Source organism: Anarrhichthys ocellatus, unplaced genomic scaffold (assembly GCF_004355925.1).
Source record: "Anarrhichthys ocellatus isolate YVR2014 unplaced genomic scaffold, GSC_Weel_1.0 scaffold21, whole genome shotgun sequence".
Classification (NCBI taxonomy): Eukaryota; Metazoa; Chordata; class Actinopteri; order Perciformes; family Anarhichadidae; genus Anarrhichthys; species Anarrhichthys ocellatus.
The window spans coordinates 2954148-2978503 of record NW_022280051.1 but is presented as its reverse complement, the minus strand read 5'-3'; the positions used below and the strand labels follow the sequence as shown (position 1 = coordinate 2978503).

The 24356-nt window shown below is 44.2% G+C and overlaps 5 protein-coding genes across 6 annotated transcripts in view; 4 read left to right on the top strand and 1 right to left on the bottom strand.

Moving 5' to 3' along the window:
- The window catches only part of washc3 (WASH complex subunit 3), a 3800-nt gene extending 2101 nt beyond the window's left edge, over positions 1-1699 (bottom strand). The window contains exons 1-5 of the mRNA XM_031859275.1: positions 1495-1699; positions 961-1059; positions 773-838; positions 524-661; positions 44-160 (exon numbers count right to left, since the gene is read on the bottom strand). Coding sequence (XP_031715135.1) covers positions 44-160; positions 524-661; positions 773-838; positions 961-1059; positions 1495-1545 — 471 coding nt within the window. The 5' untranslated portion in view covers positions 1546-1699. The remainder of the gene's footprint in view (positions 1-43; positions 161-523; positions 662-772; positions 839-960; positions 1060-1494) is intronic.
- A 583-nt stretch (positions 1700-2282) lies between these two features.
- On the top strand, positions 2283-7119 carry LOC116389933 (zinc finger protein 184). 2 transcript variants are annotated; one of them, XM_031859063.1, is made up of 9 exons: positions 2283-2413; positions 2814-3016; positions 3100-3201; positions 3278-3373; positions 3458-3568; positions 3649-3766; positions 3948-4725; positions 5089-5147; positions 5246-7119. In XM_031859063.1, the coding sequence occupies exons 1-9, from the start codon at positions 2380-2382 to the stop codon at positions 6766-6768; spliced, it is 3024 nt and encodes a 1007-aa protein (XP_031714923.1). In that variant the 5' UTR covers positions 2283-2379; the 3' UTR covers positions 6769-7119. The 2 variants fall into 2 exon arrangements, with proteins under 2 accessions (XP_031714923.1, XP_031714924.1); XM_031859064.1 differs by lacking the exons at positions 2283-2413; positions 2814-3016 and having other exon boundaries at positions 3128-3201; positions 3283-3373.
- Positions 7120-7846: 727 nt separating this feature from the next.
- LOC116389972 (tetraspanin-7-like) lies at positions 7847-11924 on the top strand. Its single transcript, XM_031859144.1, has one exon. The coding sequence runs from the start codon at positions 9191-9193 to the stop codon at positions 10277-10279; it is 1089 nt and encodes a 362-aa protein (XP_031715004.1). The 5' UTR covers positions 7847-9190; the 3' UTR covers positions 10280-11924.
- A 1216-nt stretch (positions 11925-13140) lies between these two features.
- def6c (DEF6 guanine nucleotide exchange factor c) lies at positions 13141-19561 on the top strand. The gene is made up of 12 exons (XM_031859216.1): positions 13141-13486; positions 14114-14254; positions 14705-14887; positions 15544-15774; positions 15857-16003; positions 16157-16265; positions 17085-17320; positions 17393-17500; positions 17749-17915; positions 18303-18501; positions 18601-18691; positions 18985-19561. Exons 1-12 carry the CDS (start codon positions 13391-13393, stop codon positions 19194-19196), a joined length of 1920 nt encoding a protein of 639 aa, XP_031715076.1. The 5' UTR covers positions 13141-13390; the 3' UTR covers positions 19197-19561.
- A 92-nt stretch (positions 19562-19653) lies between these two features.
- On the top strand, positions 19654-22084 carry mcat (malonyl CoA:ACP acyltransferase (mitochondrial)). Its single transcript, XM_031859217.1, has 5 exons — positions 19654-20389; positions 20787-20874; positions 20963-21180; positions 21267-21404; positions 21655-22084. The coding sequence occupies exons 1-5, from the start codon at positions 19991-19993 to the stop codon at positions 21925-21927; spliced, it is 1116 nt and encodes a 371-aa protein (XP_031715077.1). The 5' UTR covers positions 19654-19990; the 3' UTR covers positions 21928-22084.
- Positions 22085-24356: the final 2272 nt, after the last annotated feature.

Sequence of the window (24356 nt, the reverse complement as noted above, 5' to 3'; positions counted from 1 at the left end):
TTGAATCGGTTAAGTCCATAAGCAGGTGTTAGTGATGATTTACCACTTGGACCATCTTCAGGTAGCGGGCATAACGCGGGTCCTTGGCCACAGTCAGGACATTCTCTGCAGAGGCTTCTGCTTTCGGTGTCGCTGCCGGCTCTGGTGCAGTCTGAGCGGGCTGCAACATGAAATATACAAATCACTATGACAGTGAGAAGTAAGCAGGTAGTTAAGACAGCGCAGGATATCCTATCCTATGGGTACCCTATTTTGCATTATTAGTAGGTGGTACTCTTTTCTTAGGGTGCAGATGTTGTGGTTTGCAAAAGAGTGTATCTGATGTTGGAGTGTATGATGCTGCTCGTTGATGAACTGGATCTGGGTTGTTTGGGTTTGTACATTTTGTCAATGCTTAGGAGCGGTGGAATCAGTCTTCTCTTCTCTAACAACTAACTCTCGAAAATAAAGCGTATGAACATTGCTTAAAATCGTCTTGGCTTTTGAGCTGAAAAACATCATATACTTGTTTGTGTGCATTGACCTTTGGCGGAGGCAGGGTCCCTGCTGGTGGACCGTCTGCTTGGCTCTGACTGGCGGTAGTGGGTCCATTCGTCTGAGCAGGTTGCCGCTGACTGATTCCATCTATTGTGACGTCCTCCAGCCCGGGTATGGAGGACAGCTGCTCAGAAAAATACAAACTATGATATATGATCAGTGCATGCGCACGGCATGTGTAGAGAGTGTAATACACTGCAGACAGAATGACCGGAGAGAGGCTCAAGAAGCTCACCTTGGCTTCCAAAATGCTCAGGGTTGTTTCAATCTGCTGTATGCGGAGAGATATGTTCGCAAGTTTCTGTGGGAAAGAAGTATGTTCAGGATCAGGATAGAGGATTAAGTGTTATAGAGGCCTTTTGTGTGGACTGATCAGGTCAGCAGAGGCAAATTGAAGTATAGAGCACAAGAAGATGTACAAACCTCTTCACATACTGTGGAAAACCGGTTAAGGAACCGGACCGTGTGCACGACAAACTGATTGAGATAGGCAACAACTCTCCTCTGTTGAATAGCAGGGACCTGCAGGACACAGAGATAAAGATATTTTAAGTAGGAACCCAGGAAGTGATGTACTGTAGGAAATGAAGTAATTCACACTATCTTAATGATGTAATTTATCCTCCTTATGCTATTTAGAACCACTGCATTCATTCAGTTTTAACATAGCAGATATTGGGAAATCCCTGATTATTTACTACAAGTTTATTATAAAGTCAGTTAGTGAAGCTATGGAAGATTATTGCTGAAATATTTAAAGTAATTATATACACAAATACAGCACGAATATATGAACTACAGCTGAGCCACCTTGTACAATATTGCAAAGGGATGCTAAAGGCAGTTATTTACAGCTAAATAGTTTTTGGTAAACTAACGTCACTATTACTATCTGACTTGCTAACACACACAATGTCAACTCTCTTGTGATTTCCTCTTAGCATAACGTTAGCCAACCTTGGTGAGATCGACACCAGACCCAACGATCGGCAGCCCGTCCTCGTCCATGTTGGATTCTGTAAACTTCCTGCAGATTGCAGAGCAGTTTCAGTTCTAACAGCGAGAATGTCGCTGCAAAAACGACAGAAATGGCTACATGGAGAGATATCTGCTGTGCAACGTTTCATGTGACTCGGGACGTCACGACGTTAGAATCAGCCAACAGGACTTGTGATTTTAGCTTTTATTTTGAAGTCCCATTTCCTTGTCAGTGAAAAACAACAACATCCGGTTCAGTCTTGGAGCCACGTTTGACAATTTCCGGTTTTAAAATGTTTATAAATGAATACACCATTTCATTATTTATTAAAATAACATTTAATAAACAGAGACGTTTTTTAACTTACATGTAAGACATGCATTTGTAAATTTGCCCCTCTTATATATTAATGTATATTTATTATTTTTCGAGAGATTTTCTCTAAATTAATTACAGATTGAACCACTATCTTAAAACATATGTTACAACTTCAGTTAAACTTGCAAATCTGTTGTTTTGTGTCTTTGACCACAGCAGGATTGATTCGTACAAATTCTACCTGATATATTTGATCATAATTACGACGTCTTAAATAAAAACTATTAACCCTTACTTGTTTTACTTTACGAACAGATGCTAAACTTAAAGTACCTGTATGTCATAGATTCTTACGCATGTCTTATTACAGGAGGACAGGGATTGGATGTGTAGCGCAGTCACAGCGGACCTTTATTTTGAAAAGAGGAAACGCAAGAGTTGAGGAAACGGGTACTTGCGTACTAACAGCGCATTTTAGCTATAAAAAAATAATCAAACATTATTTTACATTTGTTTATCAGCGCCACGGGAGAAATATTGCACGAATGGAGGTTGTTGGGTCAATAGAGAAAATAAACGGTACGTATATTAATAATTAAATCCCGCTGTAATTTAGTGCAGGCTTTGTTTATGTTAGCGGGATCTGTCTATTTAATGGAAACATGCCGTCAGAAACTGGTGTTACTGCGTTAGAAATGACGTTGATAGCCAGATTCCATGCAATAATATGAATAAATAGAGTCCGTTGTTGCACAGCTGCAGATACTTTTCCAAATTGCAATTTTCAAACTCGCATCAAGTAGTTCATCCAGTCATTAGACGGGTTCATAGGCTTATGGCAGGTTATTAGTGGGGGTAGTTATAATTAGTTGTACTTTTTTAATATTTTAATTTAAATGAGTTTTGATGAGTATGTCTGGAAGTGCTCTTTGATGTCCTCTCAACAGACCACCTCTCACATTACACCTTCATGTTTCAGACCCCAGCCTACCTCTGGCATCTCTTCGCCTGCTGGTGCCCCCACTGCAGCTTCTGTCTGCAGCGATGTGGCAGCTGGCGAAGCAGAAAGATGTCGTGAATTATGAGAAGCTCCAGGAGTTTGTGTTCATGGTGACTGAGGCGGTCCCTGGACTGATCAACCACAGACAGAGAGCCCAGCTCATTCTGGGTCTAAGAGCCAGGGTGAGCAGAAGTTGTGTATTGTGTCACATTGTACATTTGTCTTTTCTAATGATTTTGCGCCTAACAATTTGTTGGTATTTCAGTTGATTCTGGAGCTTTGCAAAGGCTTGGCTCGAGGTTCTGTTGATTCTCAAGTGATCCAGAGCCATTTGGATAGACTCCCAATAACCAACGCAAACACAGATGTAAGTACAGCAAAGGAACACCTTTTATATAACAAAAATGATAATCCTTAAGTGACGTGAATCCTGTCTGTGGCAGTACAGGGACGCAGAGGTGAAAACAACAGAGTCCACTTTCGTTGCTCTTGTTCAGAGCCTGCTGAAAGATCCAGTCGAGAGAGCGTATTTCTTCCAGGTCAGACGGATTTAAATACTTTCTTCATTTGAGAATACTCTCAATAAGTCCTCCAGTGAATTGACATTTAATTATCTCTTCCAGGAGGTGTTCCCAGTGGAATATGGGCCACAATACGATGCTGCTCTGCACGTCTTATTGTGGGAGCTGCTCTCAAAATTGGAAAAGCTGCTTCCGGTACCGGATTTAAAGCAGGTCAGTCTGTCCATCCAGTTGTCTCAGGTTGTTTTTCCTTCTGCAAAGCGTTTGCCATTTATCACACACTGTGATTCCAGACTGCGGCCTGGCTCGGCTCGGCTCCTTCTGTGGTGGACGAATGTGTTCGGTCGTCACCTGAAGAGCTGAGGTTAATCTTCGAGCACTACAAAAGTTCAGGACTACTGAAAATGCCGTGTGAGTAGAGCTGAAATGACTAGTCGGTCGACAGAAAGTTTATGTGAATTTAAGTAAATTTGACTATTTCCTGATACTTTATAGACTCAACCAGTAGACAATTAGTTGATAAAAGTAAGAATAAATTGCCTTAAAAGTACAGTTTTTCAACCAGTGATTCCGTTGTTTTCTGTCCTTGTAGACGGCCCTTCGTCCACCATTGGTAGCTGCATCATGTCTGCTTTATCCATTCCGCCCTCGCAAAAGACAAACATCTCCGTCGGGCTGGAATCCATCCACAACTACGCTAATGTCCTAAACCCCGTCACTTTTGTGGGAACGGACCAGTACAGCGTTGTGGCCGTCTACACCGAAGTCGAAGTTGCCGCGTCTGAAGTAGATGAAGAAATGATCGAATCGGCTGAAGTGCAAGTTCAGACGGACTTCTATGAAGAGGAGATAGTGGCTGTGAGTGCAGAGGAGGCTGCCAGCTCGAGGGCAGAAGAAACGAGTGAAACTGTGGATGTGGCTAAAGCTCTAGAGACCTTGACGAAAACTTTTGCACTGAGAAAGGAGAGCCTCGGTCAAGATGTAGTAACGGGAAAGAGTAATGATTCGTCCCTGAATGATGAGTTTGGGTTAGGAAATGCACTAGATGAAGGAAAAACACAGGAAGGACATGAAACAAGAGACCAAACTGATGAGAAAATAGAAAATGTTGAAGAGGTGGAGGAGGATTTCCAACCTGGATGCATAGAGAGCAGTTTCAACTCTTGTGCAGATTTAAGGGATGACCATGAATCCTTTTCTGTCCATGAGGACACGACAGATGTCCTCAGTGAGGATCCAGTCACTGAAACTCAACAGTCTCCCGGTTCACCCAATGTGCGCCGATCCACTCGTCTACAAATGAAGATCTCACCCAGTTGGCAGGAGAAAGTCCAGAGGTCTTCCAGGGAAAGTGGGGAAGAACCGAAAATGTAATGTGATCAATATCACCAGTCTGACCAGTTTATTTCCTTTTTTGTCACTCACTGTTTTATGAGGAAGAGTTTTACAACATTACATAGTAACAGTAACAAAAAACTAGTCTGGGAAATACATTCATGATAACAATTCTTATCATTCATGCACTCAGTGCTGCATTTCATTTCATCCCGGTTCATTTTGGAGATTTCTTTTTAGGAATAAATTGCATTTTGGTAAATCAATGAGACAAGAACGAGTAATTGTTGTAACACTTGAAATATTATTTCCCAAATCACAATTATTTCCTGACAGACAATTGTTCCCAAAAATATATGTGATGTACATTTAACGATTCAACATTTTTACTTCACCAGGAGCAAAGCTGATGTATCCGTTGCCCACTCTGTTATCGCCATCAAAGGAATCAACACAGGTAACATTTTGATAAGAAGAAGAGAAACATCTTGGAGTTTTTTGTAAAAATTATAATACACCTACTTTACTCACAATTACGTCTTTTTTAATTTGCAGGTGATGCGGACGAGATGACGTCCATAATCTTTACCTGCTCTCAGTGTCCCTTCCACAACTCGGAGGAAAACAGCCCTCCTCACTTCCACATGCAAAGTGTTCCCACTGAAGTATACAAGACTCTCTCCGGAGCCAAATTTGCTCCGTCTCCCTCTAGCACGGATGAGATTTTTACATCCATTAAACTTTTCCCCAAAGGAAACAAAGGGGAGAGCAAAGCAGAGCAGCCCGACGCTCAAAGCAAAGTAGACATGCCTCAGCCCCAAAGCAGACGGAAGGCCCTCGCATGTGAAACGTGCGGTAAGACATTCACCCGCTCGTCAGACGTGAGGAGACACCAGCTCACGCACACCGGAGAAAGACCCTTTCACTGCTCGCAGTGCGATCGAACCTTCCAGCACTCGTGGGATCTGGCCAAACACGAGAGCAAACACCACGGCGTGGCCATTTCCTTCTCCTGCCAGCTGTGCGGGAGCTCCTTCGCTAACCTCCGCACGCTGACGGTCCACCATAAGAAGTCTCACTCGCGAGACAGCCAGCTTCCTCAGATCTGCTCCATCTGCAGCCACAGCTTCCCGACTTCCTCGGAGCTGCTCGAGCACAGGAAGTCTCACGTCTCCGCTAAGCGCTACATCTGCCGGCAGTGCGGCGAGGGCTTCGACTCCCTGCTTGCGCGCTCCCAGCACCGGCAGGTGCATCAAGTGAAGAGTCAGTTCAAGTGTCCACATTGTGACAAGACGTACACTCGGCGCTCTGACGTCAAGAGGCACATGTCCACCCACACCGGGGAGCGGCCGTACCAGTGTAACCAGTGCAGCAAGCGGTTCTCGCTGCGCTTCATGTTCATGAAACACCTCCGTGTTCACACAGGGGAGCGGCCTTTCCAGTGCTCCCACTGCCCCAAGAGGTTCACGCTGGTGTCTGTGCTGGCCAGACACGAGAGGATGCACACAGGGGAGAAGCCTTTCCTCTGCTCTCAGTGTGGGAAGGGCTTCTTGTCGCAGGGAGAGCTTTCAAAACATCACCGGTCTCATGTGGACGACAGGCCCTACTCCTGCCCTCAGTGTGACAAACGCTTCAAGAGCAAGAAAACCCAGCAGGAGCATATCGTCTCGCACACCGGCGCCCGCCCGTACCCCTGCACCTACTGCGGGAAGGGCTTCACCAAACCGTACGCGCTGACCAGACACAATCTCATTCACACGGGTGAGCGGCCGTTCCCCTGCGGACACTGCGAGAAGTCGTTCCTCACCCTCGGCGAGGCTCAGCTGCACCAGCGTATTCACACGGGCGAGAGGCCGTACCCCTGCAACGTCTGCGAGCTCAAGTTCAAGAGCTCGTCGGAGCTGGCGCGACACAGGCGAAGCCATTCGGGGTTGAAGCCGCTGAAGCCTTACTGTGAACACTGCGCGAAAACGTTCGGGTCCAAGGCCAAGCTTAAGAAACACATGGAGAAACACGGGGAAGAGGCGGAAGCAGCGCAGTCTGTGGACTCCATCCAGCCTGAGGAATCAAATCAATAAGTGACTAATGGAGACTAGCTCATTGGTCAAATCAGGAGAGTTGTGAAAACGAATGTACGTGGTTTCAGGATGCTTGTGTTCAGATATTTAGCTTTGTCAAATGTATTAAGTGTTTATCAGGAGAGAAGCATGTGTCCACATGTCTTAACTGTACAGACGTTTAGTACCAAATGATGATTGTTTGGTACTGTTGCATTCTTCAACATTTTGAGTAAATTTAAAAGGTGAAAAAAAGTGTATATATATTATGTATACATTTGTATGGTGTACTCTAGACAAGGCTCTGGTAGTACGCCATAAAACCAAAACCTGTGTAATCCCCTGCAATAAAACTTACCTTTATGAAGTGTATAATGTTGTGTTTTTGCTGCAGACATTGTTTCTGTCGGGTTTGTGGTGCATCGTACTTTAGTGGAACAGTTCTCAACTTGAGGCCACGCAACGAGGAGTCACTGATAGATGATAGAAAAGTAGAAAAACACAATTATGCTGCACAAAATTAGATTTGAGCAACACTATGCGGTTGATAGTTTTGCTTTTGAGTGGAAAAAAACGATTTGATGGATTGCCAGGATGAATTTCAATAACTCCCCCTGCAGCAGCGTCAGCAGGTAAACTTTTAATTTGTACAGTACTTTGATGTAGGTCTATAAATACCGGCAAAAATAATGTTATTCCCATTAAATACAAAATACAGCTGCGGGTGGCAGCTGTATTTTGTGCTGATTAACAAATGTTAGCATGCTAACACGCCAACCAAAGATGGTGCACATGGTAAACATACATGCTTAGCCTGTTAGCATGCTGATGTTAGCATTGAACACAAAGCACACTGTGCCTTAGTACAGCTTAACAGAGCAGGTAGCAGGACTGTTGACTTTTGTTTTATCATTTCAGCCTTGTAACAATTATCAAATATGAGCATAGCTTTGTTCACCACAAGTGTCACCACAAGCCAGAAAGGTTGGGGAACTCTACTTTAATAAGGCATTGCTTTTGTTGTGTCTGTTTCAAAAGGGCAACTCTGCAGCCACCAAAATGAGGGTTCCCCCCCCCCCCCCGGCTGTATTTCCAATGAGCTGTCTTGGAGTTGCCTTTGAAATCTCGTCCTGCATGTGTGAGGTGATGTATTTCCTTGGTTTCTGTCCAGAGTGCACATAAAACCCAGTGAGCTGATGGTTATGGAGCAAAAATTAATTATAAACATCGTAAACACGGCTCACATTTCCTCTGCAGACCTCCAGCTGTCTGTGGTAAAAACCCTTCTGTCTTCATCCTGCCTTTTCTTGTGTCCTTCACACACCGGGTGGAGAGCAAGCTCCTTTCATCCGTCTGTGTAACCCGGTAAACACTTGAGAAATCGATATAAGAGCCATTTGTGGCCAGTCACACCTCATTGTTGAGCTGCTTTCTGCGGCCTAAACATAATTTAAAGCGTAAGGCTGTATGTATGAGACTAGATTGCGGTTCTGCTCTTCCCCATCCAATCCATCTGATTACCCCCCTCTCTGTCATCATGTCAATATCACGCTTGTCCTTTATAAAGAAGGAGCTGTATGAACGTGTTTAATTACCTGAGAGGCTTTAATCAGCTCTGATGGGAGGGAGGCAGATGCCGAGCAGGAATCGGCAGGATTAAACTGGCTGCATCATTTAAACAAAGAGCAGTTACAGTGCAGTCTAAACCACTGGCACTTGCATGTCTTCACATCTTAATAACTATATAGTAAGTAGTGCTATAAGTATATAGTTATAAAATAGGTCCATTATTCCATTAGATTTAAATAGATCACGTCCTCGACTGACACTGTTGGGTTACTCGTTTAATATTTTCATTTGACACAATATACAAAAAGTTAAACATGGGTAAAGTTTTTACATTTTACAAAGACATCACAAAGACAGTCGTAGAGTTTTCCCCAGTTCACGTATTCCACAAATGGAAGTTAAAACTCACAGTAAAAAAAATGTTAAAACTCAAAGGGATGTCTCCTCCACACCGAGAGAGGGTGTGCATGGGTGGGTTTCAGGTCCTTCCCACTGCAATCACCTCTCGCTTTGACCAGAGTGAGGTGCAGCAGCGAGCAGCCAGATGTGTGGATGTGACTATCGACGGCGGAATTAGAAGAGCTGGTGACCATGCAGGTGGAAAGGACGCCCGAAATAAACGCATAAATACGGTGGAGACAACGAAGCTGTGGATGCAGATAACCGCATGACGCGACACCCACCGGTGTGATTTACAGTCCAGTCGGCGTTTGTGGTGTTGATGGCGGATTAATGACCAGTCATAAAGAAGTCGGGGGGATTGTGTGTTGCAGGAGAACGTTAGTGAGGCACTGATAGAAGAAGAAAGAGAGAGAGAGGAGGAGTGTGTCGAAGAGAGAGAGAGTGGGGAGTAAATAAAACCGGAGGCGAGATCATGAGCTCTGCATTGCCTTACAACTCGCTGTCAGCTCGGCCGAGTCCCAGCAGACAAGCTCTGGACTGGGAACACCAGCAGCTGGCTGTGCGACGACATTCCTCCCCACGGGGTCTCGACCTGCTCACTCCACCTCCTCTTCCTCGCCGACCCTCCGCGATCCCCGGCTACCTGCTGTCGCCCTACCAAGAGCAGGAGGAGCAGCTCCACGAGCAGCAGCAGCGACTGTCCTTGTCCGTGTGCTCAGAGGCCTCCCTGGCGCCCCCTGCCCCTCCACCTGTGGGCGCTGCCCCACCCTGCTGCCGCCCAGTGGGAGTCATGCACCTCCTGCGCCTGGGTCTCCTGGCCTTCAGCTGCCTCTTCTGGGCAGCCGGCTTGGCCATCCTCACCCTAGGTGTGTGGGCACAGATTTCCCTGGCGGACTACATGCTGCTGTCTGCCAACCGCTACCCCAACGCCCCTCTCATCCTTCTGTCCACAGGTGCGGCCGTCACTGCTTGGGGCTTCCTGGGCTGTCTAGGGGTGGCGGCCAACTTGCCCGCCGTGCTCAGGGCTTACGGTTTCTTTCAACTTGCTGCACTTATAGCCGGTTTGGCAGCTGGACTCTCGGGTCTCTTCTATCGCGAAGACATCGCCGGGGGATTTCGCAGCGGCTTACAGCGAGCGGTGGCCGGCTACACCGAGGACGAAGGGCGTGCTGACGCGTTAGACAGCTTGCAGAGGGCCCTGGAGTGTTGTGGAGCTGAGGGTTGGCATGACTGGCTTACGTCAGACTGGGCTATCCAGCATATGACCTTCCTGCCCAACGAGAACGGCACCTCGGTGTCCCTGCCGGACAGCTGCTGCGTGAGGCGCAAGGGCTGCAAGAATCGACCTCTTTTGTCGGATGACGTTGAAGGAGTCGCAGCAGCGGGAATCCATCCACACGGCTGCTTCCTCAAAGTCTTCAGTTTGGTCAACGACAACGTCTTCCACATTGCCGCCACCGTGATGGGATTGGCCTTCACCCAAGTCGGAGGCATCGCCCTGGCCTGTCTGCTGGCCAACAGACTGGCACCAAGACAACATGGGCGTGTGGTGGCACATTAACGGTCAATTTAAAAATGTAGGCAACCTACGCCAAGGATTGACTGATTTGTAGATAATTAGGATTGGGAATGAGACGCTGCCCTTGAAGAGTAATGGAGTTGTAAAGTGTTGGGGGTTATGTCAGGCGTCCAGGTTTCCAGGAAACATGTCAGGAGATCAATATTAGCCGAACTGTGAAGATATTAAAAGAAAATGGGAATTTAGTGGTTAAAAAAATACTCAAGGAACCAGCAACTCCTTACACTTCACAACTCTTTTACACTTTTGCCTGGTCTTCTGCACAATTAAAAAAACATAGCAAGGTGGGAGGTGTGTACATTTGATACCTGCAAAAGGAGAAGTCTGACATTTTGGGGTGGGACCACGTCGGGCAGCACACTGTAAATCTCAAAAACTAGATGGAAGTACAATGAGACTTTGTTTCAGTAATGTTTAAATATCGGCATGGATTAATGTGCTTCATGTAGAATGTAAATAAATATTATTTAGGGTTAACTGCTGGGATTTGGTACATCTCACCACCGAATGCACAGGACTGTTCACCAGCAGTTTTCCACCTCAGATGATTCGGTCTGTGTTCAACAGATGTTCGTGTCCACACCATTTAGTTCTTCCATCACAAAAACAACACTGTGCTAGAATGGTGCGCTTAAAAAGAGCTAAATAAGCTATTTGTGTCTGTGGTATTTTGTGCTGTTTACATCTGTAAATGTTGAGGTGAAATAATGACTGCTTTAAAAAAAAAAAAAATGTTCTCCCAGATGTCTCTGTGTTGCTCGCGTTTGTATATTCTGAAGCACAAATTTGATTTAAATCACTGAATATTGGGAATAACCCTTTTTATGACCCAGATGTGCAACCCTCAGTTAGCATGAAACTTTCTCTTCTTCAACATCAAACTCAAGTTGACAGATAAAAAACTCAACATTTTTGGGGAATGCCATTCATTCGCTGTCTTGCGGGAGAGTTAGAAGAGACGAGACTAGCTGTTTCCACTTGTTTACAGTCAGTCTACGCTAAGCTAACCGTCTCCTGGCTGTAGCTTCATATTTAACCGGGGTTGCCAAGTCTCACATTGGGGACATTTCTGTCCCGAGTAAAAGTCAGAACGCCGTTTCCTCGTGTCAAGTTTATTATTAAAAGGTTTTTCTTTCAGTTTTGCCTCTGAAATGCAAATGTCATTACGATATTTGCAGAAGGCTTTAGTTGCATTATTGCACACGTAGATGTGTACGTTCTCTAATCGTTAAAGTTAATACAAATATTTCAACAGGTTGGACTCATACACATTTTAACTGCACAATTAGTTTCTGGAGTTGTGTCAATGAACACATTTCTGCGTTTCTCAGGCTTAATCATGAATGATATATAAGATATTGCCTGCCTTTGTCGTGATATTTAGGATGATGTAGCCTGTATTAATGTTTGGGTGTTGTATTATTGTGTTTTGAGAGACGGCGGTGAACTTTTTTTTGTTCCTGAAATTACACCATAAGGGTCAGATCGTCCCAATTAAAAATATTCAATCTATGCACAAAACAACAACAAAATCTGAATGTTATGAGTGGTATTGAACAGTGTGAACATGCATGACTGAAACTGTAAACTATGTCTGTCAAACAATAAACAAAAAATCTCTGCCTCGTTGCACGATGTGATATTGATAAGTGGCAACAGCATTCTTGTACTTTCATGCATGTCTAACGTCTTGTGAATCACTGACGAGCGGTTTTGGGGGTTTTAATGTGAGTATTTTCCTCTTAGAGGTGGAAATAAGTGAAGATTGTGTCCCTGGTCCTGACAGGTGGCAGGTTCGCACCTCCTGTTTTCATTTGAATGTGCTTTAAAAACAGCTTTAGGGCTTTACTTTATGAGGAAGGCCATGTTGGAAATGTGCCAGAGTGGTAAATTCTCAGCGCTGGGAGTGGTCCACCCTCACGGAGACCTCTGGCCGGGCCATTCTGAGTTATGGCTCACCAAACGACATCTAATTTCTACACCACCTGAGACAACGGTGATTACATCTGCCCTTGAAGGGAGAGACACAGACGCACTGCTGAGTGTGACGAAACAAAGCAGCGTGACCCAGCATTGATTCGTTTATGGAGCGGAACATTATGAGCTACATCATCTGCTCAAATTGAGCAATATGAAGTTCACAATTCATCACAAAGATTACCTTAAAGCCGCCATATATCTACATTTAGAAACATAAAGGCTGTGGGCGGTGGCCTCTCAACAATGAATTTCATGGCCTAATTATAGTATTGATTAGCCTACATTATGCTCTAACAAGGCTTGCGGATGCTTTCTATCTGATTACGTTGTCCTTATTAAAACTATGTTGCCTGAGGTTGCTACATCCCCACCAGAAGTTGCGTCACACTGAAGTGGAGCTCTTCGAGCACCACCTTAAGTCAGGAAAACCACAAGAGGCATTGTGCTCTTAATACCTCTGAAACCTATTTTGGGTTGGGTACTTTACTGTGCAGTATTTATGACTTCTACTCTACCAAAACAAATGCTCTAAGGAAGAGACACAAAATGGCTGCAGAGTTGTGCAAATGTAAAATCACTATCACATTAAGCATCACATTGATAAATTAAAGGTTTGTACTTTAACTAATTTATATTACAACCTTAAAAACTTACAATCATATAAATCATGGAATTACTTTCTCCAATTAGTATTTTGATTGGTTTCAAACCCTTAAATATGTATTAAAAGCTTTATTATTCAAACTTTTTCAGATATTAAAGTTACCAAAATAAATATTGCTTCAGGCTCTTTTCCCAAATGGGTGTGTCTTTATTGCCTCGGTGAAAGGTCTCCTGAATCTGATAACACGGTGTCACTGGCATCACTTTGAGGAAATCCACACTTGTCTAAAGTGTTTGACATTTGCAAAACAAAGTATAGGCCTCTAGCTCTACTCTCCGCCTCTTTAAGTCTGTCCTACATCTGACTCCGCAGTTTGCACAGCAGCCTGTACTCTGCCCCACATTTTATTTGGCAATTCTCACCACCACTCGCTTCGCCCGTCGCTGCGTAAAAGCCGCCGCGCTGCGCTTGGAAATGTACTTGTTTTTGCGCACAGCGAGGTCTCCAACATGGACTTAAAATCCGAGCTCCTCAAATCCATCTGGTACGCTTTCACATCTCTGGACGTCGAGAAGTGCGGGAAAGTGTCCAAATCGCAGTTGAAGGTAAGCAGGACTGTGTATGGTCATTTTAAGATCAGGAAACTGAGAGCGAGGGGCGTCCGCTGGACACAGAAACAGACTTTTAAATGTGCTACTTTTCATTTAAATCCCTTTTATATTCTGGCTGAAGACAAACCAAAAAGTCATCAGTCTCAATGGTAGTCTGTCGTATATGTTGTGAAATACTAACTTGTAGTCCTATACGATGGGAATCTGAACACAAACGCACTACAAGCTCACACACAAGTCCAAATATTTGAAAAAGTTTTACTCTTTATAGCATAGGCCTGCGCATACTGGTGGCCCAGCTGAAGCTTCAAGCTCAAAGTCCAACCTCTCTGCGGACCAGAAACACACAGTAGTGAGATAATACCCTCACTGTCAGTGTTTCAAATAAAAGGCAAACGACAAGTACATATCTTATTTAGCTATTTCCGCCCTCAGTGAGTGTTATTTTCCAGTTCCTACATGCCTGACTGAGCCCCCATAGGAGAGAAGAATCCAGGGAAATAGCAGAAAGCTGTCCTGACATGCTAAGGACCAGCTGTCTGTGGTTATGTGTGTATGAAGAAACACGGACGAAACCCTCAATGCTATGTGCTTATGTGCATCTGTATGTCTGTTCTTCAGGTGCTTTCTCACAACCTGTACACAGTGCTGAACATCCCACACGACCCCGTGGCTCTGGAGGAGCACTTCCAGGATGATGATGATGGACCGGTGTCTAATCATGGCTACATGCCCTACCTCAACAAATACATACTGGATAAGGTGCTGGGGCTGTGACATCGCCTCCGGCAATTAAATCATTATCAATTCAATGTTTATATTTATTTGTAATATGTTAAACAATAATTCGTTTTTTCTATGTTCTGTAAAAACAAAGCATTGGAAAGTACTATTTTATTATTATGTTGATGTTATTTTGGGGTTAGGAGAAAAAAATAATGTCAATGGTTGAGTGATTTATAATACCCATCATGTCCTGGAAATGTATTTGCTTTGGACAACAGTCTATTCATAATATTGATACTGATTTGATATTAATATTGACATTAATATGAATATATTTGGTGCTATTTTGGGGTTAGGAGAAAGAAATAATCTCATTGGCTGAGTTATATATAATACCTATTCTGTCTGTTGTTAAAACCGTTTCCATCAGATGAAGTTTGAATCCAGGTTTATTACGTTTCAGTCATTAAGACTCTTTCATTTCAGGTCAAAGAGGGGATGTTTGAAAAGGAGAGGTTTGATGACCTGTGCTGGATGATGACCATGAAGAAGAACTTCAAGGGGTTACCACAGGGGGCGCTGCTATCGCAAATAGACTGTTTCAAGCTCTTCTGTTTATTCAACCTCCTGTCTGAGGACCGCTACCCGCTGGTGATGATACCAGAGGAGGTAAAACATGTCGATTTTGGTGTGAAACAGGAATTTGACGTAGGACTCAACGTCGGGAGCGACTTGATTTCAGGGAATCGATTGAGACTCAAGTTCATGTTCATTTTATTTGATTGAATTTTTACACCTCAGAGTATAAAATGTAAACCTTTCAACATCAAGCAACCAAAGAAAAGAGGCACATTCTGACAGAAAATGCATTCAAAAGTGGCAGAAATTCCTTCCCTAACATTCACTGGTCAGATAAAGATCAATAGAGTAAATAACCACACAGGGAAACAAGGAAACACAGCAGGTTTTCAGGCAGTCACACGAGGCACTCTGTAATCCCCTAATTGCTAGAAAGACACATAATTCTCCATATAAACCCAGCTCGTGTCCCAGCAAAGTCAGAGTGTTTCACGTTTTTTTTCACAGCGGAAAAAAAGTAAGTGCGAGTAAGTTAATGAGTCTCTTCCTTCCGCCACTTCCTTCATAATGCTTTTGGTTTCCCGTCGACAGAGACAAAAATAAACGGCTTTTGTGCTATCAGCACAGTAGCTTTCCTTTGTAAAGGGTTACGTCACAGAAATACACTGATAAAATATGTTCTTGATACTGTCAATATTTATTATTTGTGGTCTCTTTTGCAAAACACTCGAAATATTTGCTTTTAGGTGGAGTATCTCCTCAAGAAAATCTCCACAGCGATGAGCCAGGAGTGGGACGGGAAGCCATTAGAGGACTTCATAACCCAGGATGCCACAGTGTGGGAAGGCGACATGTCTGTATGGACCTTCCTGGAGCACATGGGTGCAGGCCGGCTCTTGAGGGTCACCAGTGCCGAGACCTTCAGTCTGGCTTTGGATGAGGTCTTTCTGGAGATGTATCACAACGTCCTCAAGAGGGTAGAGAGTGTTCTCTGTATCTTCCTGTTTCTGTTTGTCGTCTTCTTCGTTGCTCTTCTTAAATGAGGTCCCTTGTTTCCAGGGTTATATGTGGAAAAAGGGGCATGTACGCAGGAACTGGACTGAGCGTTGGTTTGTGCTGAAGCCCTCCTCCATTGCTTACTACGTCAGCGAGGCCTTGAGTGACAAGAAAGGGGAGATCCAGCTGAATAAGAGCTGCATCATAGAGGTGGGTGAGGAAATGCAAACACTGCATGTTTAATTATATGGTGTCCAGGCAAATGCTGTGCTTTGGATGTGTTAAGATGAAGTCCTATACAGCACATAAGTCCCATAATCCTTGTATTTTGATACTTTTCTGAGTCTCCTCTTTCTGTTTCAGCCTATTGCCGACAGGGAGGGGAAGCGCTGTATGTTCTGTGTGAAAACTCACAATAAAACCTTTGAGATGAGCGCGTCTGACCAGAGGCAGAAGGTGGAGTGGACTCAAGGTGTGTTGGTGTGTATAAGAATAAGCATACGGAGTCAGAAACTACATTTTGACTGCAGTGATTTCTCGTGTGGGTGGTCACCGGTGCATTCTAGTTTAATTCACCGGTTTCAGATGAGACATTGTAAAGAAGTGGTTTTACATTTTGGGATGTCAGATGAGAAGATAGATATGTAGCCACTGCAGCAGCTAGCTTAGCTTAGCACAAAGACTTGAAACACGGTGAACCAGCTAGCCTGACTTTATCCAGTCTTGCCATTATTGTTAGGTTTCCAGGCAAACAATAGAGTCTCCATGAAGTTACCAAATAACCGTCTTTAAAACCACAAATTGTCAGTTAATGCTTCTGTTTTTGTAAAGATTGAACAAACAAGACATCGTGTTAATTTGTAAGCTTTTATGTTGCTGGTAGGTGGATTTTGTTACTGTTGGGCTCGCTGTTTCTCCCCCCATTTCCAGTCTTTATGCTAAGCTAAGCTAATCAACTGCTAGCTTCCTATTTACCGCACAGACATGAGAGTGGTATCGATCTTGTCATCTAACTGCAAAAAAGCAAATAAGTGTATTTCACAAAATACCAAACTGTTATTTTAAGTAAATTGATGTTCTATATTTGATATTTGATGAATCAATATTTGATATGATTCATCATCTTACACCTGGATTAGTCACTGGCAAAACCTACTTTATTGGCCATAGTTTATTTTAGGGATTTGTGGTGGAGATAAGCTATTGAACCACAAAGAAACACTCAAAATAAATAAAACACCATGAACAGTATCTACAGTACCTACAGTGTGTCTTTTTGCTACATCTCCAGCTATTCAGACAGCTTTCCGTCTCCAGAGCGTGGGCAAGTCCTCCCTTCACCACGAACTCAAACTGAAGAGACGCGTCCAGCGGGAACACAGCCACCGGGAACACAGCCACCGGGAGCGCAGCCGGAGCAGCTGCAGCAGCCGGAGCAGCCAATCAGACGACTCCAACATGCAGGAGATGGAGAAGACGGAGAAGGAGAAAGACAGACAGGATTCAGAAATAGAAAGCATCATACAGGTAAGATGCGGAAAGGAATAAGTCGAGGGACAATTGATCATAGCTCAGTTTTAACCTTTATCCGTCTTGCAGCATGCACGCGAATTAGAAACCAAACGAAGGGAGGCCGAGGAAAAAGAGAGGAGGAAACAGAGGGAGGTGCAGATGGAGCTGGAGAGACAGCTGAAAGAGGCCGAGACGGTAAGAGAAAGGTTCTTTAGATGACAATGCTTATTTACAATTTGCCGAAATTGGATTCAGAGTCCTGAAAACCGCACAAAAACATTGGCATTATAAAAGTCAGGCTTAACCTTCAGTGATTTCTAGTGGTGGAGAAGCGGTAATGACATTCCTGGAAAAGGTGATTCAGGAATAGGTCAGTTCTTTCCACCCAATTGTGTGTGTGTGTGTGTGTGTGTGTGTGTGTGTGCGTGCGTGTGTCCTCCTAGTTGAGAGACAGCATGCAGGCAGAGATGCAGGAGAAGGAAAAGGAGGCTGAGCAACAGAGAAAGAGGATCCTGGAGTTGGAGCTGACGCAGCAGAGACTGGAGGCTGCTCTCAACATGGAGATCCAGGCCCGGCTGGAGGAGGAGAGGGCCAGACTGGAGCTGGAGAGGTAATAAACAAACACACCCACAATATTCCCATTGAAAATGTTTGACACCTTCACAAAATTGTGACCCAGATTTTATATTGTTGACATTTATGGACATTTATCCACGACATACATACAGATAATGATATTATTAAGTAGAAGTCACACTAAACATAAAATATGTGTATAACGTCTGTGTTCAGATATAACTGAGTTATGATTCAGAGAAAGAGCATGATTTTTACGCAAATTGCAGCAATTGGACACCTTAATTGCCTCTGCGCTGTAACTGCTGCCCATAAAGTCACGGTGGTAAGCAAGTAAATTCGAGTGGGCCACGTCTCTCCCTCTGAGGACCAGCGCCACACAGTTTGAAAACCTATTCTAAACCAAACGTCTCCTCTCCAGGTTGCTGCGGGCGGAAGAAGCGAAGAAGAAGCAGTTCCAGATGCTCCAGGAGCAGCAGAGGGCCTTGCAGTGCCTCAGCTCCATACTGGAGGCCTCAGACGACAGTCCAGACGATCACACCCCCTCAGCTCTTCACTCGGCCTCTCAGGAGCTCCAGGATCTGCAGGCTTCTCGCCAGAGGAGCCACCAGCACCTGGAGGTAAGATAGAGACAGTGTGTTTGGATTGGCTCAGTTTGCAGCATGCTTAATCCTTTCAACAGCTCATTCGAAACCACTTGTTCGTTTTTCTTATTTCAGGAGTTACAAGAGAAGCTGAGGTATGCCAGTCAACACGTACGACACTGGAACGTCCAGCTGAACCGCCTGATGAAGCCCATCGGTCCTGGAGGTGCAGTATGCTCTTAGTCTGATCTATTAGGGGTGAAAATATTAATAAAAACCTTTTTTAGTTTTAAAATCCTTCAACATTAATCTGGATCTGCATCGAAATCTAAGCATTTGTTCCCTGAACCATGGTCTAACTTTACACTCAATTTGATTGAAAACATGTTTTTCAGATATTCAGCTAACAAACAAATAACTCCTAAAATTACCACTTTTGCAATCCTGACCTCAAAGTCAAATGTTTCATCACAAAGATCAAACTTTGTTGTTATTGGGTTTTTTTGTTTTTTTTTGCAGACCGTTTGGAACATCGCCTATTATCAAAACACATGTGTCCCAAAAAGGAAGGAGCGCTGGCCAGTAACGAGTTCATCTCCAAATTCAAGATAAGAGCGGATCAGAACAGACAGACACCAGAAGACGGCGAGACGCTGGAGGAGCAGATGGAGGCCTCAAAGCTGTCAGATGGATCAGACGAATCGCAGAGAAAACCCAACGGACAAATGTGATCCGAAAAGTTTCAAATATAGTTCATCGTGCGTTTAAAGCTGAGAGTGGAAAGGAGAAGAAGTAAAGCTATTTACAATATAGAAATGTTGTATTATATTTATATTTTGAAATGCACACTAAGAGGGAGACCAATGACGACAAGCACAATGTGATGCATGATTTAAAGAGAACACATTTGACGAAGATCAACTGACATTTACAGTTCTGTACAATACATTTTATTGGTGAATACTAAAACATCATTTTGTGATATTGGTCATTTCTGTGGGCAACACATTTGAATTACCACAACATCTCTCTATTGTATCCTGATAACTGAACTCACAGGAAGTTATGTTTGGAAGTAATAAATCTGGCAAAGTTATTGTTTCTACTGTGTCTTAACTAATACAGCAGGGCAACTAATTAGAATAAGACAAATGTCCTTCCCTGGTTGGCCAATTAAGTTTTATTCTTCAAAGATACAAAAAATAATATTAGGGATCATAATAATAAAATTAGTTGACATGAATTATTATTCATTTAGGGAATCATGTGTTAAATTAATTTTATTTTGTACAACGTCAATAAAGTCATGTGACATTGTGACCTGTAGGAGGCGCTGCAGCGGGAAAGAACCGAGACGTGAACCGGAAAGAAAATAAATTCAACCCCCCGGTGACGTCAATAAACATGGCGGCTCTCACGACAGTGTCATGCTGACCGTTAGCTACGATATTTTTAGTTTTAAGTTCATTCATTGCAGTTTTTCCAGGCAGATCATGGGTCTTTATTAACATCATCGGGTGACGCCATGTTGTCATCAGTGGTCCCCAGAGGGACGGTCAGGTCGCTGGTCTCTCTGAGCAGGAGACTGTCCACCAACCAGGACGGAGCTCACCACCCTCCGCCCGAGACCTCCGCTCCTCTCCCGCACAGCGAGGAGCGGAGACCCGCGAAGGACCCCAGCGGCTGCTCCGTACTCCTCTTCCCCGGCCAGGGCAGCCAGTTCGTGGGCATGGGCAGAGGACTCGTGAAGTACCCGAACGTGAAGGAGATGTTCTCGGCAGCCCAGAAGATCCTCGGGTACGACCTGCTGTCTCTGTGCCTGGAGGGACCCGAGGAGGAGCTGATGAAGACGGTCCACTGCCAGCCGGCGGTGTTCGTCACCTCGCTGGCTGCGGTGGAGCGGCTCAACCACGAAAACCCAAAGGTGGCTGATAAAAATAAATGATACTACAGTATAAAACTGTCTGTTAAAGTGAAAAAATACAATGTATTTGCATCATTTTATTGGCTACTCATTGTGCAGAAATGCCCATTTCAGACTCTTATATATTTAATAGCTGGATTATTATTATTGATGCGTTAATGTGTGCATTACTGTAATGTTAAAGGAGGATCATTTGTATTACATACTATTATATTTTGTATGAATAATCTAACATCTGCAAAGTAACTAGTAATTCAAGTTATCACGGTAATGTTGTGGAGTAAAAAGTATATTTGTATTAGTAATGTGTTGGAGCTGATGTTAGGAACTTAATATTTATTAATAACAATGCATCTTATTTAGATTTCTATCTCACTCTTTACACTTCTGTCCGCAGGCCATTGAGACGTGTGTTGCTGCTGCAGGTTTCAGCGTCGGAGAATTTGCTGCCCTGGTATTTTCTGGCGCCATGAACTATGCAGAAGGTAAACGTGTTTCTTTACTCGTGCATGACAAAGATGCTGCTCGGTTTAAAGTTAACGTGTCATATGTGTCCCGCGCCGTGTCTTCCAGCTCTGTATGCGGTGAAGGTTCGTGCAGAGGCCATGCAGAGAGCATCAGAGCTGGTTCCTAGTGGGATGCTGTCAGTCATCGGTAGACCTCAGGCCCAGTATAAACATGCGTGTGCGCAGGCTAAAGAGCACTGCAGTAGCCTGGGGGTCGAGGAGCCGGTGTGCTCCGTGGCCAACTATCTGTTCCCTGATGGCCGAGTCATCGCGGGGCACCAAAAGGTATGGAGCAGTTTTGATCCAAAGTACAGCTATGTACAACTGATGCTGAAATAATCTCATTCAGCGTCACTGTGTTGTCTTCTCAGGCTCTGGATTTCCTGCTGCAGAACTCGCGGCGTCTCCAGTTCGCGAGGACCAAACCTCTCCCGGTCAGCGGGGCGTTTCACACCGAGCTGATGCAGTCGGCTACTGAACCCCTCAGAGAGGTGCTCAGACAGGTGGAGGTCAGTCTAACTTTTTATTTTAAAGACACACCAGCCCGTTCATGGTGTTATGTATTACAGTAATATGATGATTTCTATGTTAATTGCTTATTTCTTCCATTTTGGGCTTTGGAAATGTAATAATAAACATGTAGTTAATAGCCACATCCTGCCCACAAGACACGCACATTAGCCGCCGCTCTTGGAAAGGTTACACACCGTGACTGATCGAGTGCTTCACGTCTAACTCGTGGATTTCTTTCCCGTTCAGGTGCGCCGGCCCGAGATCAACGTGTACTCCAACGTGGACGGCAAACGCTACATGAACGAGAGCCACGTGCGCCGGCAGCTGGTGAAGCAGCTGGTGTCGCCCGTGAAGTGGGAGCAAACTCTGCACGAGATCTACGAGAGGATGCAGGGGAAGAAGTTCCCTCACACCTACGAGGTCGGGCCGGGGAAGCAGCTCGGGGCCACACTTCAGAAGTGTAACCGGAAGGCCTTCATAACGTACACTCACGTGGAAGTCACCGCTTATGAAGACTGATAAAGCAGAAAAATGGGCCTCTGTGCTCATTTTAGTGTGGACATGACCAGCAAGACCTGTTAAACCTGCAAGCTCCTGTGGTTGCTTCTTATGGTCTTGTATTATGATTATGTAATTAAATGTTTTTTTTATCAATGAAACTACAAAATGTCATTATTTAGAAGTTTATTTGCATGAAAAAGAAACAGAAAGTCCAGCTCCCTTCATTTTTTTTTTATTAAGCCAGGCTGCATATGTAAAAATGTTGGCCTCTTAAACCAGTAAGAAACTAATCTGGATACAAAAGACTGCAGGCCAGCAACAGTCCAGTCATGGGAAACATGCTTTTTGACATTTAATACAACTGTGAACCAACTGCTACTGCTACAATACGCTGGCCAACTCCCTGGGGCAACACTGGAAAAACCCTTTTAAACAATTCCCACATGCCCCGACAAATTTAACAGTATTATTGTTTTTTAAATCTTATTTACGGTCGTATAGCGTCAAATTCAAAACACCTTTCAAATAGTATAAAAAGAGAAGTCAAAGTAAACGGCAGAAACAAACATTTAGCAATAATTGTCATTCATTTGCAAACATATTTTGGTCGAATATATAATGGCCTAAAAGACCTGCTCATGGCCCCTTTTTTAGGCTTTCCATTCCACCCATAGTGCACCGAAAATGGTCACTGCAGCCACCAGTGCCACAGTCACCAGTGCTCCTCTGGTCCAGCCAGTGCAGGTTACTGGTTTCAAACTGGACACCTGTGAGATGAAAGGAAGTCAAGTTATTCTTTTGATAATTTAGCAACAAAACAAAAGCGATGCATGTAAATTATATTTGTGTCTGAATTCTGAGTGCGATCAGACATTTTGTACTCCTATGAAGTGTGAGTGTTACCCAGGCTGCCCAGGCGTCCGCTCTGAGGATCCCCTGCCCAGGCGCAGCGCTCGCTATCCAGGCCTTCACCACAGCAGACAGGCCCTGGAAGCCCCATAACCGACTGTGGATATCTCTGGACGACAAGAAGTTACAATGTCTTAACAGCCAGTCACGTAAAAAGGTGAAGAGGTAGATTACTATTTTTTCCTGATTTCATACCGATATATGGTCCTTGTCAGTGCCTGAGCGGGTCTCAGCATGTGGAGAGGAGTTGGCAGCCAGTTTGGCGGTCTGCCGGTCCACTCCCGGTCCAGCTGATCTCCGATTACAGCCAACTGGTGCCCAAAGGCCCGTGCAGCTCTGTCATTTATCCTACACACACACACACACACAAAATTACAGTATAGTGTGTACATTTTGTGTTTTTTATATTTATTAAATGTAGAAACAAAACATCCCTCCACCAAAGACTCAAACTAAAGCCTTTTTATACATATTGTTTATTTCTGGTACTATGGATCCCACATGGTCTGTTGCCTGAAGCTGTTGTTGTCAGGACTAATGCAGGTGAAGGGCCGGTGCTGTACCTGAGGTTCACGTCAAACAGGGTGTCCATGTCCACGTCACCAGGTCCAGCCTGGGGGGACACGACACGACTCGGCTGTCTTGTTTGTTCCACCATGTTGTTTGCTGAGAGGAGAAACCGGTTTTATTCAAATAAGTCACATGAGCCCACATGAGAGAGAGAGAGAGAGAGAGAGAGAGATAGTTCCAGGCAGAGATAGATAGCAGCTCCATGGTTTGGAAGCGTTATCGCTGCTTGACTCCCAACGTTCATAAACAGGCTATGTAAACACGGGCTCCTGTGACCAGGATAGGCGGTGGCTGTGTTACCGGGGGGGGGGGGGGGGAGCCAGGTTGGTAAAACAGGCTCTCCCAGGTTTGAAGAGATGACATCACCTGTTCGATTAAGTCCATTTACTACTGTATACACCAACACAAGTGTGTTAAAGTTCTCCGTTGTGTCTCTAGAACTAGTGTATACACAAAACTCCATCTAATCTACCTTTTATTACTGGATTTATGACTTGTTATTCTCCCCAACTGTCAGGTGTGTTCCCTGATACACGCACCTGTCCTCAGACCAGTTCCTGGTGTACCTGCACTCATGACTTAATGCAAATGCGCCATTTCCATAACTCAAATCAACCAAACTGCCCTTATTAGCTCACCAAGACGAAATAAACCACCACTGGCTCCAAATAATGTACTCATGGACTTTATAGATTTATACTTTCTATAAAGTACAGAACAAAGTTTGTGTAAAAAGTATAATTACATGGATTTATGTTTATTGTGTTTATACCTATTTAAAGACAAGAACACCATCATAATATAGCCCATAAATGTGGGAACTGTACTAATATGATCATGGCTTAAGCTCCAAAACAATATCCAGAGGACAGTTTTCGAGTATAGCCTGTTGTTCTTCGCCATACTGTATTGTCATAACAAAGAGATGAAGTCATCCTTCACAACCAAAGCAAACAAAGGTCGTTTTG

Bases quoted from the DNA above. Each gene is read 5' to 3' on its own strand.
- LOC116389933 (XM_031859063.1), top strand. From the start codon at position 2,380: ATGGAGGTTGTTGGGTCAATAGAGAAAATAAACG. The intron at 3,202-3,277 runs GTAAGTACAGCA...TGTCTGTGGCAG, and splicing joins TAACCAACGCAAACACAGAT to TACAGGGACGCAGAGGTGAA. The intron at 5,148-5,245 runs GTAACATTTTGA...TTTAATTTGCAG, and splicing joins CATCAAAGGAATCAACACAG to GTGATGCGGACGAGATGACG.
- LOC116389972 (XM_031859144.1), top strand. From the start codon at position 9,191: ATGAGCTCTGCATTGCCTTACAACTCGCTGTCAGCTCGGCCGAGTCCC.
- def6c (XM_031859216.1), top strand. From the start codon at position 13,391: ATGGACTTAAAATCCGAGCTCCTCAAATCCATCTGGTACGCTTTCACA. The intron at 16,266-17,084 runs GTGTGTTGGTGT...CTACATCTCCAG, and splicing joins GAAGGTGGAGTGGACTCAAG to CTATTCAGACAGCTTTCCGT. The intron at 17,916-18,302 runs GTAATAAACAAA...TCTCCTCTCCAG, and splicing joins GCCAGACTGGAGCTGGAGAG to GTTGCTGCGGGCGGAAGAAG.
- mcat (XM_031859217.1), top strand. From the start codon at position 19,991: ATGTTGTCATCAGTGGTCCCCAGAGGGACGGTCAGGTCGCTGGTCTCT. The intron at 21,181-21,266 runs GTATGGAGCAGT...TTGTCTTCTCAG, and splicing joins TCATCGCGGGGCACCAAAAG to GCTCTGGATTTCCTGCTGCA. The intron at 21,405-21,654 runs GTCAGTCTAACT...TTTCCCGTTCAG, and splicing joins AGGTGCTCAGACAGGTGGAG to GTGCGCCGGCCCGAGATCAA.